Below are 12832 nucleotides of genomic sequence, written 5' to 3'. Positions count from 1 at the left end.
AAAACACTTTTCCACCAATTTGGCGATTTCTGAATTTTTAGCGCACCTAGGGATAAAATGGTGCACTTCTTGGTCACAATATTTATAACCCTCAAGAAACAAGTTAAATACTACAATCTTATGAGAGTGTTATTTCCCTTGCTTGTTGAAGCACTTTTGAAGAAAAAAAAAACACAAACATGGCAAATCACACAAAATACCTGTACTTCAGGAATTTATTGCTGCAAACAAGTTAAAGTGAGGATAATAAAAATCGGTACATATTAACTTTGATATTTGCGCTCTCTTTTAAAATAATGTCCGTGGTTTTATCGTGCTCCGTCTCACTTGATAATTGGGGTTAAGCGTAAGTGATTTACCAAAAGCGCCGAAGTTTGAAAATAGTTTTCTGAAAAAGGCCATTTTTAATTTTTTTTAAAATCCCTCTGATTGAAGTCAAGGACGTCATCTACCATTCTGCATAAAAGTACGTTGCATTATTTTGGTTCCTGACAAGTTATAATGCGTCAAAATGTGACCAAGTCAGCCTAGCGGCCGAGCCGTTTGTTATGTGCTGAAAATCAGATATAAGTTGTTCAAAATAATTGTACGCAACATAATCACAAAGCAGCACCTCCACACCAACAAATGTGCAGCCAGGCGTCGTGGTTCAGCAAGCTTTGACTTGCGATCAGCCGCTTGATAAACCCACAGCAGCGGCCGCTCGATGCTGCGGGCACTCGCATTACATGAGTGCCGCTTCGAGTGCGGATGAGCTCCGCTTGCACACTAAACTACACTCAGAGGACGAACGAGAGAAGGAATGCATCGCTATGAAAGTTTAAGGCTGTTAAGTGCCAACAAAAGCCATATTATAAATTCCTGAAATACAGGTACTTTGTGCGATTTGCCATGCTTGTGATTTTTTTCTTCAAAAGTGCTTCGACAAGCAAGGGAAATAATAGACTCATAAGATTTTATTTCACTTGTTCCTTGAGGGGAATAAATATTGTGACCAAGAAGTGCACCATTTTTTCCCTAGGTGCGCTCAAAATTCAGGAATCGCGAAATTGGCGGAAAGTGTTTTTTGAGGCCAAAATTTATATATTTTTTTCCGGGCGAACAAAACTTTTTTCGTAACACAAACTTCGAAACCATTGTTCTGGGTCTAATGCCTAGGTCTACAGTAAATCTCATCAAAATCTGGAATGGTGACCGGGACCTCGTGTTCGATCTTATCTGGACACACCTTGTAATGTGAGAAACGAGATAGTGGCAGCAGCAGTTCCAACCGCGCTTCCAGACATAAAGCGCCCATGAATATTTCAAGCGTAAGAATAAAGCCTGGGGCTTTGGTACTGAAAGTTACACATAGGTGTGAGCCAAAAGCCTTCCAAACCATCCTACGAATTGGAAAGACCAGGGCTGCACTGACACGAGAACAGGGCCAATGAAACACAGACCCTGCTGTGAGGTGGGTGCATTGCAACATCGTGATATACTGGCTTTCTCTATTCCTGCAATCTCTGCAACTTCCATAAGCAAATTTAGCTTGAACAAACACACAAATGGCACTTCTGTGTATGAATAAAAAAAAAAGTGGCATCATCATACCTATCATTGCTGCTACTAAACGTTGGTGAATTTCTCTGTGTCATAAGGTCATTATGTAGATGACACCACGTTTGAAGTTCAAAAAAATTCTGTATCAAACTTAACAAGGTTACATTTCCTGACCATCATTGTTATGTGTCATCCTTATGAACACACAAAGCTTGTGGTAAGGTTTCTGCAACTTTGAAAGTATGGGTGAGAGCGTTTTAAAGGACTGGTGACAGATAATCTGTGAACCTGTTTTTTGCTCTTAATCCGTGGCTACTGACTAGTTAATAGTGGCAATGAAACTCATTTGCTCCAGCACGGGACGAATGTTTAATTATATGCTCGTATGTTACGACCGGAGGCAGTTTCGATTTCAAAGAGCATTGGTGGCCCCGTGACGTAGTCGGCCTACTCGTTAACAAAAACTATCAGGTGACCACGAGAGCCAGTGACGGCACTGGCCAGCTTCTGTCATGGTGTCTGCGCTGCTGTTTTGTCTGGTGTGTTGAGCATTGCAAGTGCTTGTTTCCTCAATCGTCAAACAACGTTGCTTCATCTAGTGCGGCGATGGACAAAAGAGCTGGGAGGAGTGCAAAAATCAGTCAGAAAAGCTCAATTCATTTCGCGAATCTTGCCGGTGGCTGCGATTTTGTTCTGGTCATCGTTGTCCAACTGAGGCAATGTTTTCCATGAGGCTTGGAGCAGCCACAGCATTAGACGTGCTAAAACATTTTTGCTTCGATCATTCGTAAAGTAGCAGGTTGAGAAGTGATGAAGGAAGCAGTGAAATCACAACAATGGCACTTTGTAACAGTGTGTATGTGTAACATGCAAGTGACGTGATGTACGCATTACTGATTCGTATTTAGATTGGGCAACGCTGCGTTCTCAAGGCATACCAATCCCACGTGCGCACGTCGGAACGCCAAAGCAGTTCTTTGGCCACTACACAATACGATCCCGGCAGCAGAGAGCTTTAGTTTTTCCGTAGACTTCCTAATGTTTGCGGATACCTGCTGTTTACCGGAGCTGTTGACGGCTGCAGCAGCCACGGAGCCGGTAGTGACATCTTGTGGCGTTTTCTCCAACTACAATAATTTTTTTTTTCTGTTTTTTCTGTCGCGTTGCTGTTCTTGTCGCAAAAAAAGCAATGAGAATACTGTGAGTTGCTAATTATATCACTGCTAATGCTTTACGCACAGCGAGAAAGCGGGTAAGTCACTGCAATGTTATTTTGTAGGTCTCTGGTTAGGCTATGCATCATCAGGTGTCGCCACCAGCGTTGTCCGTCTCGTACACGCCTCCGGTTATCCGACCAGAACTCGCGGCCATACATTGTTTACAAAAAGGCCCCGCTCAGTGACATCATCGCTTTTTGCTTCTACTTCCGATTCGGCAGTTAAGCATCAAAACTCAATTAAAATACTTTTTAGGCTGTCTTTGTGGCTGATATTATACAGATGGCACCGATATGCACCCATTAGTGTGATGCAACGGTCAAATTGTGTCCGAATTTTTGTGTCACCGCTCCTTTAAGAAACTACATCACACATACTCTAGTAAGGGCATTAGAAAAGTGAAAAAATAAAACACTTCACTTGAAGGGCAACGCTGTTGTGCAATACTCAGTGAAGAAGGACCACAAACCCGAGACCCGCTTTGAAATAGGGCAGTCCATTATTTCAAGGGGACAAACACATGATTAGCATACCTGGCTTCTTGAATAACTTGCGGCAAGTCGAATCTGAATGCGGCCAGCAGAATGCTGTCCATGCCTCGTGTTGATTCCAACCCTCCGAATGCAGTGAGGCAGTCCTGTCAAGCCAGAGATAAGCAAGGCATAAACGGTGCAATGTGTAACTACTTATACCGATACAAACACAGTAGCCCTTCCATGATGAGGTAAAGAACCAATCCAAGTACACAATCACTGAATGCATGTGTCTCTCAGTGAGTCATATTCAGAAAACCCTTATTTTCAAGCACATACATGGTGAAGCGCAGGAACTCATCAGCACTGTCTTGCACCTCTGTACATTGGAGAAGTTTCTTGGACCACACAGCATCCCTATCAAAGTGCGATACATTTCGCGATAATCATAATATGCTCCTTTGGTAACGCATTGTATAACCCCTCCAGCGTCGGTGTGTAGTACTAGACATCAACTGTAGGGGCTTGCCATGTACTGCATGTTACTTCAACCGGCTTGAAGCACAATGAGCACATTTGTACATGCTTATTGGGTGTACAACTAGCACTCATTCAACTTCGTTGGGCTGCATATTGCTATGCTGGAGACACTACCATGTTCAACAAGTCGTTCGATGCGCCATGTTCTGGGGGACATGCTGAAATTATAGCTTTTATTTCCCTTAGAATGGATATAACTGATAACTAATTGCCCAGGTATTTTGAGCTTGAGAGTTGATTATTTTAAGGGGATATGTGGGCCTTTGAAAAACATTTTTCAAAATTTGAGTTAGAATGATGAAAATTTCAAGGTTTATGTAGTTTTGTATGCTGATCTTAAATACACAGCTTGTTTTAATGTATGTTACACCATTCTTCCTTAACAGAGACATTTTGGTAAAAATCTTTTGTCATCTTTCCAAAAAAATGTACTGCATAGTTTTTGCTAAACTCCATGTCATTATAACCTACTGTAACCAAGGAGTGCCAAACAACAAGTTTCGTCATTCTAGCTTGTCTAGAACAAAAGTTGTAGGCATTTGAAGTTCATGTTTGCAGTACCAGCTCAATTACTTTGATCAAAAGTGACATTTGTTTTAATAAATAACATTATCTTGCATTACTTGGTAGTAGTACGGCACTTACCAAACACTTAGGTTCTAAACAAAAGAAGAATGATTAAAATTGGACTTGTGGAAGCTGAGAAAACGTGATCAGAAGATTGCACACTGGCTGAAAAAATGAAACTGAGGAAATCAGAAAAGACTGAAAGCATTGTTTTTAAGGGGGGAAGAGGCACTTTGACATGAAGCATCTTTTTATTTAAGTTAGGATGATGAAAACTTCGGTGATCATGTATTTACATGTGTAAATATCAAATAGGAACTCAGTTTTTATGTAGCCCTTATGACAATTTTTTTAATTAATCATTCATTAAAATTTCGTTTAATCACCTTTTTGATATATTGGCTACTCGGATCCTGCTGAATTAAATGTCATTGCATTCTACAGTTATCAGAGTTCAAAAAGCAAATTTTATGGTTCTAGCTTTCCTACAACAAAAGTTATGAAGCTTCAAAGATCGCCATTCGATTACCGAGAAAATATATTTGTTATTTTCTCTCTTGTAAAAACTTACGCTTTTCTATAGTAACATATGACACTTTGTTGCACTCACTAAACATCCAGCTTTTCAGTAATACAAAATTGATCAAAATCAAGTGCACCAAAGCTGAGAAACGCTCGCTAAAAAATGAAAGGTGGCCAAAAAATTGAAAGTGAGAAAAAAGCAAAAAACAAAGCTCTGTATCTTCAAGGAGCGCTACACAAGTAAAAATGCTTTACTTTGCAAATAAATGCCTTAGAAGACACCAGGAGAGTAGTTTATCACATTTTCCAATCGAAACGGCCCCAGTGCATGTCCTTTCAGGCAGTTTGTTGATTGCGGAGAAGTCGACGATGCCGTAGTTAGCCGCCGACGGGTCAGAGCCCTCGCACGCTGTTGCGAGCGTCCGCAGCTTGCGCTCGCTAGCGGAAGTTGCCGATAAGCCGGAGATCTTATCTTCAGTCTTTTTCTGCTGTTGCGCACGATCGGCGCTAGTCAAGAACGTCGTGTCGATCCTCCTACCACGCTGCCTATCACTGACGTCGTCGAGGCGGCCGCCGACACGGGTGAAGTCGGCATTTCAACCGATGAATCGCGTTCCCCCGCCACGCCGTCCTCCGCTGGATGCGCTTCTGATGCACTCGAGCCGTGATCTCGCTTTTTTTTTTTTTTTCGAATTTATGAGCGCTGCGCAACTTTCGATGTGGCTTCGCCACGATCAAAGTTCCAAAACGCGGCCGAGAGCGTAGGCCTAATTCACTCCCGACGGCTGCGGCGCACTTCGTCTAGCTCGCTTGGCGCCGTGCCAGTAAGCCGCCGCAACGTGCAGTCTTTGTTGAGGATGATAAAAACGCCTGCTCCAGTTTCTTGCCAGCTTGCGCGGGTTGGAACTTTACGGATGAAAATCGACGAGAACACAGTTATACTACGGCGACATCACTTGCCGCTTTGCGTGCACTGTAGCAGACAGCGCGGGAGGCCCGACGAATCGGAAGGCGTTATTTAGTCACGTGGGCTCACTGTGCCAATAGGCTCACGCGGAGGGACCTTTTTTTGGCGCGGATTTTCTACATGAATTCTGAGTGGACGGAAACAAGGGCGGCGGGATATTCAAGAAAAAGCGCGGCTCTTTCGAATGCGACCAAGATGGCTGCCGTAGGGAACGTAGAACGGCAACAGCGCAGCGCTGAATAAGCCCGTTTTTTACGCGTTCATCGCTAAAAATTTAGCTCGCTGATGGCACATAAAATGCTGTCACGGCTAAAATACTGATCTAAGACGAATGAAAATTGGCGAGGTTATGCATCAGTAGCGGCAGAATCCAAATAAAACATTTTCAAAAATTCGATTTTTTTTCTGATTTTCGGTCTCAAAGACCCGCTTCCCCCCTTAATAGAAAAATAGAGCATGACTGACTTCAGAATATTACCACCTTCTCTTTCTTGCAATAGAATACAGAGTTCCTTGAAATAATGTTGCCTAAATTTGACACATTTACAAAAAGTCCATCACAATTCATGCTGAAGGGGATAATGATGTCCCCCTGTACTCTGTTTCTATGTTTCTAACATGCTCGCTGGTTCGTTACCCTCGTATTTGATGACAACTCTTTTGTCTGCCATATGTAAGTGAATACCACACTTACTGACCTCAGCCAAGTCTGCCAGCATCTGTGGCTCATCTGTGGGTCGAGTGTAGGTCACCAGGGTGACAAGGTAGTTGTACCATGTCTTGCACAGCTCCCTGTAAAGCACCACAAGTCTCTGCACCAGGAGTACGATTCCAAAAGTGTGAACTACAGTAGAGTGGAGTTGTGCAGTACACACACACCCCACACCTCTGCTTGTTATCACAAGAATTTAGGGTACTACTTGTGCTGAACGTAGTACTATTTTGTTATCACAAGAATTATAAGTACTACATGGGCTGAATGTAGTAATAGAGCTGAACGGCCCCAATGCGTTCTTGAGTTTGGGCGCGAGTATGTAGCATAACCGAAAGAAATCCGTACTAACACAACTATGAAGCCAACATTCAAGCACCATTTGCAACACATTCCACTTTTGAGAGCAGACAAAGGTGTACTAAATGTGACATCTGAGAAAAATGTAACTGGGATTTCCTCCGATAAATACAGTTACACAAGCGCTGCACAGCGTGTCACCTTCAATAAACTGAAATCGTATTATGACGCATGCAGATGTCTAATTCACCAACGTTTCAAAACTTGGGGAACACAGCTGCAAACACAAACACACAAAAATCTGCCTTTTCACTGTCACACAAAGCATTCCAGTGCTTATAGCACCAGACTATAATTACCTAAACTAAATCTATCTAGACTAAATTAAAGACCAAGTAATCGGCCAACTGTGTGGACGGCCAAGGAAGAACAATACTCAAGGACCCACTCCAAGATTAAACCAAACAGAGAGGAGATAAAAAACGTACCTCAGCCTTTTGAGAGTGTCTTTGTCGCCCATTAGTATCTGCGGACAAAGACAGATACGTATGATTTCAGGCAAAAAAACAAAACGTAAATGAGCATGGCAGCTATGGTGTCTTATGGGTGGCTTTTGGGAGACAAGGGCAATTCCAGTTTACTCAGCTGCAAAGGGACGACAATTCAAACTTAGCAACCTTAAAGGGACACTGAAGGCAAACGTTAAGTTGATTGTTGAAATAGCGTTCGAGAAACCTCATAGTGCTTGTTTTATGCCAAGGAAATGCTTATCTTCATCGAAAATCACGTTTTAGTGGTCCGCACAGCGTTAGTGCACTTCAAATCGCACGCCTGAAAAGGCCTCCTGACGTAGCATTTGCCTCGCCCAACGTTGCCCGCCTTTACTGCCCGGCAGCCGACGATGTGGTTTCTGCTCTGAAGGGCACATTACACAGTATCACATGGACACAGCATTTTGTCGAAATTTCCGTTAGAGCGACTTTCACGAGCATGCAAGGCACACACAGCAGTACGCAATAACGAAACTACCACTGAGACGCAACCGCACGAGCAGAGCACAGCCCTGTGGAAACGGAACTTTTGTACAGCCCGCACCGTTGTCCACTGTAACGTCAAGTTCTTTTTTCAACGAGCCAAACAGAAATCCACCAAGCATCATTTTACGTCTCGCAATGCTCGGAATGTAGCTTGAATACTAGTGATAATTTGTACTCGGGACTCTTGGCGTCATTGGGCTCGTTCCAAAACGTCCCACTGGTGGCGCATATAGTGTCCTACATTTACCTTAATTTCTCTATTACTGGAGCACTGCTATTGATGATACTGACGTTTTAGGTGTTCTCGAAGATTGACAGAAATTTTTGTTTGCCTTTAGTATCCCTTTAACTGTGGCAGGAGGTGTGACATTAACACAGCAGGTGATCACAATCCCAGGCATGAAATGAAGAAAAAAGAAAGGATGAGAGCACACCTGAAGTAAACAGTCACGACAGATATAGTATCAGCGCATGACTGAGATACCATTCACGATAGACATTCGGTTCCCTTTTCATCTTGCTCATCGATTCAACTGTGCGATAGCCTGCGATAGTGATGACACAAGTTTCTCTAACAGCACCTCATAAAAGGCTATTGAGAGAAGACATTCAACAAGGGTACTTGAGGGGACGTTGGTTTCAGTGACATTCCCTGTTTGAGAACTTCTGATGACTCCTCCACCACTTTCCCCTGAACATGTGTCTTAATAAGCTAGTTGTAGAAGCATACCTAAAAGATAAAACACACACGACACAGGAATGTTCATAAAATTGCACAACTTGGCAATCATGCTCTCTAATACACCTGTCACACATGTAAATTTATTGTTATTTTGAGCGAGTGAACTTTGCAGCAGTGTCATTCATAGGCAGTCACACTGGAATGTTTAGCGACACTGACTCACTAGAAAGCACATTCTCAAGCGAGTGTGTAGCCATGGTGGCAATGGTATAGAGAATAAAGTACTAATATTGATAGCAAAGTCACTAGTATTTTTAAACATTGTCAGGTAATAATACATATTAAACTGTAAAAGAAAAAAAACCTAATCACCACTTCTCCTCTGTTTGCCTTGAATAAGACACTTTCCTGTCTTGGCTCGTAATGATGGCCACTATTAATGCTACTGCTGTAATTTGCTTCATTTGCACTGACGTCTACTTTAAGTGCTGTTTACAATTGTAACATGCTATTATTTAGCAAATAATGGCCACAATAACAATTATACATTGTGCCTACCAAGTTACCCATCGCCACTGCCATTATTTCCTAAATGCACTTTTGTTTATCGTGTAGCAGTGCCCTCATAAAGTGACAGGGCTATGAAATCACACAACTTACATTAAATACTATGTGCTCTCTAGGATCTTGTATGACCTCTCTTCTAATGTAGACGTCACTCTAAGCATTCTGGGAAAGTACTAACCTTGCAGACGACCTCCATCTCTGGCAAGAGAGAAAAATCCCCATCTGCGAGATGGCGTGCACACTGCGCCTGCCAGGTCTGCCACCAGACATGCAGCTCCCGCGACGCCACCTGGGGGGATCCCTGCAGCACGAAAAACGGGAAGACGCTCAAGCTCCTGAACTGCCTCAATTGAGTTCTGATTTTCACCCCACCCCAGTGCACAACGTTACCCAAGAGAGACAAAATTTTTAATCAACCCTCACAGCAGTTCTACACCTCCCTGTATGCACTAGTAGAAAGGAAAAATATCTAATAAGCTTGTTAAAGGAACATGAAATCAATTTAGCCTGAAAACACACGAGCCCTTGCCCTATCAGGAAAATGGGGGCAAAGGGAAGCTTGGCGCGTGCGTGCCTTACATGCTACTTTTCTTTCTTTTTGTTTTCTATTTCAGTGCACAACGCTCCCCCTAACTGAAACCTTCCTCCATGCCAGGAATTGGACCATCATCCATATGTTTAGCAGTGCTACCTTTCAGTTACTACAGGCAACAATGACGGTCATGCATTCATATCCAGGCAACAGTGAAATGTGGCAACATGAAATGACGTCACCTCGATAACCTCGATAAAAGATCAGATTGGCATATCAGAAATGGCTGATCACCAACAAGCCCACGATCAAGAGACCATCAATTATTGGCAAATGGCACATACAAATATGCATGTGACGTCCGCACCTTCGAGGGCCTTACTTGTGTACATCCGCATTTCCGCACACTCACGGACACCAGTTTTTTTAGTAGCCACGCCTACAATGCCAATTTGTGGGGCGTTAAAACTTCGCTTAATAAATTATTCTTTGAAAACTCTATACCCATTAATATCACGATTGTAGCTTCATCGTTAAGAGAAAGGACGAAAGTCAGAGTTTCGTTTTGACTTTTGTGTTGAAATCCCAGTGCCTGAACGTCAGTGTGACGTAGCTGATTCCACAGTTCTCTTTTTTAGATATCTTGGCTATAACGGCTCAATAAAATTTCCTGAAACTTGCAATGCTAAGTCTCTGGCTCCCTTAGAATGCTATGTAATTCATATTCTTCAATGAAGAATTATGTAGGCCCTAGCAGACCCCGTCAAAATCTATATAGTGAGGGCAAGTGGGTGCAAGAAGTTGTAGGTAACGTTGCAACCTCTATTTTCTTTGCACGCGTTTTCTGTTTTAGCAAGCAAGCAACTTTTCATTGCAGGGATGGTGTCTTCGGTATTGTGAAAGCGTAATTCACTAATATTAGTCAAGTCACAAGCGGATGCTGTAACCGAAGTTTTCGGTAACAATAACCTGCAGACGGCCTGAGCTGAAACAAGTCTAGGTCTTGCCACACATGTGGCAACTCCAAACTCACCCACCTGTGGTGCCGACTGCAGTAGCTCATCCAGCAAGACAAAATCTTCTCGGCCAGAGCATGGGTGCCTCTTCAGAAGCCTCCTCACATCTTCCAGGCTGGCCTGAAGAACCAGCATATACACCTGGAAATCCACAATTAAAGAGAGAATTGGTACAACAAACTTGTTTTATCACACAGCCAATACACACCGTTATGATATAGTAGTAATGGGGAAGCAGAAGGCAAGCAGGCAGTTATGAACAAAAACTAAATTTTTAATAGGGAGCGAGAGCCAATGCAGGACAGCATTCAGGACAGCATGCGAAAGAAGCTGCCCTCCTCATTCAATAGATGATTTTGAGATGGTCCATCAAACTCGACAAAGATGGTCCATCAAACTCGACAAAGACGGTCCGTCAGACTCGATAAAGAAACAATGTAATGTGGAGCATGCCTCCAACAATGTTCCATGCACTCATTTAACACATTCTGATGTCACACGGTAGAAAGCACATGGGCCAAACTAAAGTCCCTGAAACTTCGTAAAGTAGCGACATACATGCATAAAAGCGCGCCTCCTCTCTTTTCTCCCTCCTCTGCCCTCTCCGAGGCTGACGCCGCGTCGGCATTGGCTAACTGCCGTCACGTGGGACAGCGCGCAGCATTCGTCTGTTTACAGTCACTCGCGACTTCCATCTTTGCTCTCGAAGTGCGGGCTCGCTGGTTCTCAGCGCACGTGTTCTATGGATACGCACTTTCCATTCCGCATGCGTTGTGCTCTGAGATACCTTGCACACAAGACCGACGTCGCGGTTGGTTGCCATGGGCTTCTGCTGTGCTTTCGGATGCCGAAACAAATAAAGCGAAGGCAAAAACCGTCCGGGAAGCGCAACGAGTTGCGAAGGAAGGCTTGGTTACACCGAATCGGAAGATAGAACTTTCGGCCGACGTTTTTGACGCGACTGTGCGAGGTAAGTTGCTATCTTCCCACTCTAAGTACTCGTCGAGGTTCGTGCAAATAGCTGCGTGCTGTAACGCCGTAGACACGTCTCAGTTAATTGTGCAGTACGTCGCTATTCCTCACACGTTTTATTGCTGCTTCTGCGGGGTCTGCGCTCAGTGTTTTTTTTTTTTTTCAGGAATATATGGTTTGGATTTCTGCTTGACGTGATGCGCCTACTGGTTTGAGTTTGCGTATTGGTTTGTGCGCCTAGCATGGCACGCCGACTACGGAGGCACGCCGACTGTGATTGCGAAACTTCAGATATTCGGTGCAGTTCTTTTGAAGAAACAAAGCTGCAGTGTGAAAACTCACATTAGAAGTGGTACTCTCTGTTTGTTTTTGTTGCGCGCTCGGTTGTTTTTTGTTTTGTTTTTTCCTGGAGCAAAGAGCTTTCTTTGGCTCTTGTACGTCGACAGATCCGCCGGTGGACTTGCGATAGAAGGTAGGCAGGCAAAGCGTGCGTGCCCAACCGAGTCGCAGGGCGCGTTCATCGTTCGGGAACCTCACGTACACGTGTTATTTAGCGCGAAGGTTTACGTGCCATTTCGTGTGGAGGTTTATATCCGCGAGTGGCTTTCCGCCGCGGTGGAGCAGAGGTTATGGTGCTCGGCTGCTGACCCGAAGGTCGCGACCGACCGCGGCGGTCACATTTCGATGGAGGCGAATAGCTTGATGCCAGTGTGCCGTGCGATGTCAATGCTCGTTAAAGAACATCAGATGGTCAAAATTTCTCCAGCCTTCCACTACGGCGTCTCTCATAATCATATCGTGGTATTGGGACGTAAAACCCCAGATGATATTATTATCCGCGAGTGGAGCTCTCGCGAAGGAAACGTTTACGGTGGCAGCTGGCTAGTTTATTCGTTCGCTTGCTCGTTCATTGAGCAGCGAGTAAAGTTCGTATGTCAAGTACGTCTACGAGGCGCACTTGCACACTATGGTTGTTGCGTCTAATCTAATTAACGAATCGACCAACGCTGTCTAAATGTATCGAGAGGAAATGATGTGCGCCTTCTGGCACATTCTTCTTTCAATGAAGCTCCGAGCTGCTGCTTGCACTGACAGTCATTTTCTTAATAAATAATAGTCGCCACTCTTTAACTAGCATATTACCGCCAACACCCATTGCCCATGTATTTCTTGCACTCTAAAAACC

At 43.8% G+C, this 12832-nt stretch overlaps 1 protein-coding gene across 2 annotated transcripts in view; it reads right to left on the bottom strand.

Annotated features, from left to right (window-relative positions):
- LOC119390041 (nuclear pore complex protein Nup85) overlaps positions 1–12832 on the bottom strand; it is a 48006-nt gene that overhangs the window by 20365 nt on the left and 14809 nt on the right. For both annotated transcript variants that reach the window (XM_037657561.2, XM_049414627.1), the window contains exons 9-13: positions 10696–10815; positions 9305–9427; positions 7329–7366; positions 6527–6620; positions 3293–3396 (exon numbers count right to left, since the gene is read on the bottom strand). In XM_037657561.2, the coding sequence (XP_037513489.1) occupies positions 3293–3396; positions 6527–6620; positions 7329–7366; positions 9305–9427; positions 10696–10815 (479 nt within the window). The remainder of the gene's footprint in view (positions 1–3292; positions 3397–6526; positions 6621–7328; positions 7367–9304; positions 9428–10695; positions 10816–12832) is intronic.

This window comes from Rhipicephalus sanguineus, chromosome 4 (assembly GCF_013339695.2).
Source record: "Rhipicephalus sanguineus isolate Rsan-2018 chromosome 4, BIME_Rsan_1.4, whole genome shotgun sequence".
NCBI lineage: Eukaryota > Metazoa > Arthropoda > Arachnida > Ixodida > Ixodidae > Rhipicephalus > Rhipicephalus sanguineus.
Note: the sequence above shows the minus strand (reverse complement) of the source record. Positions and strands in the feature narration are given on the sequence as shown.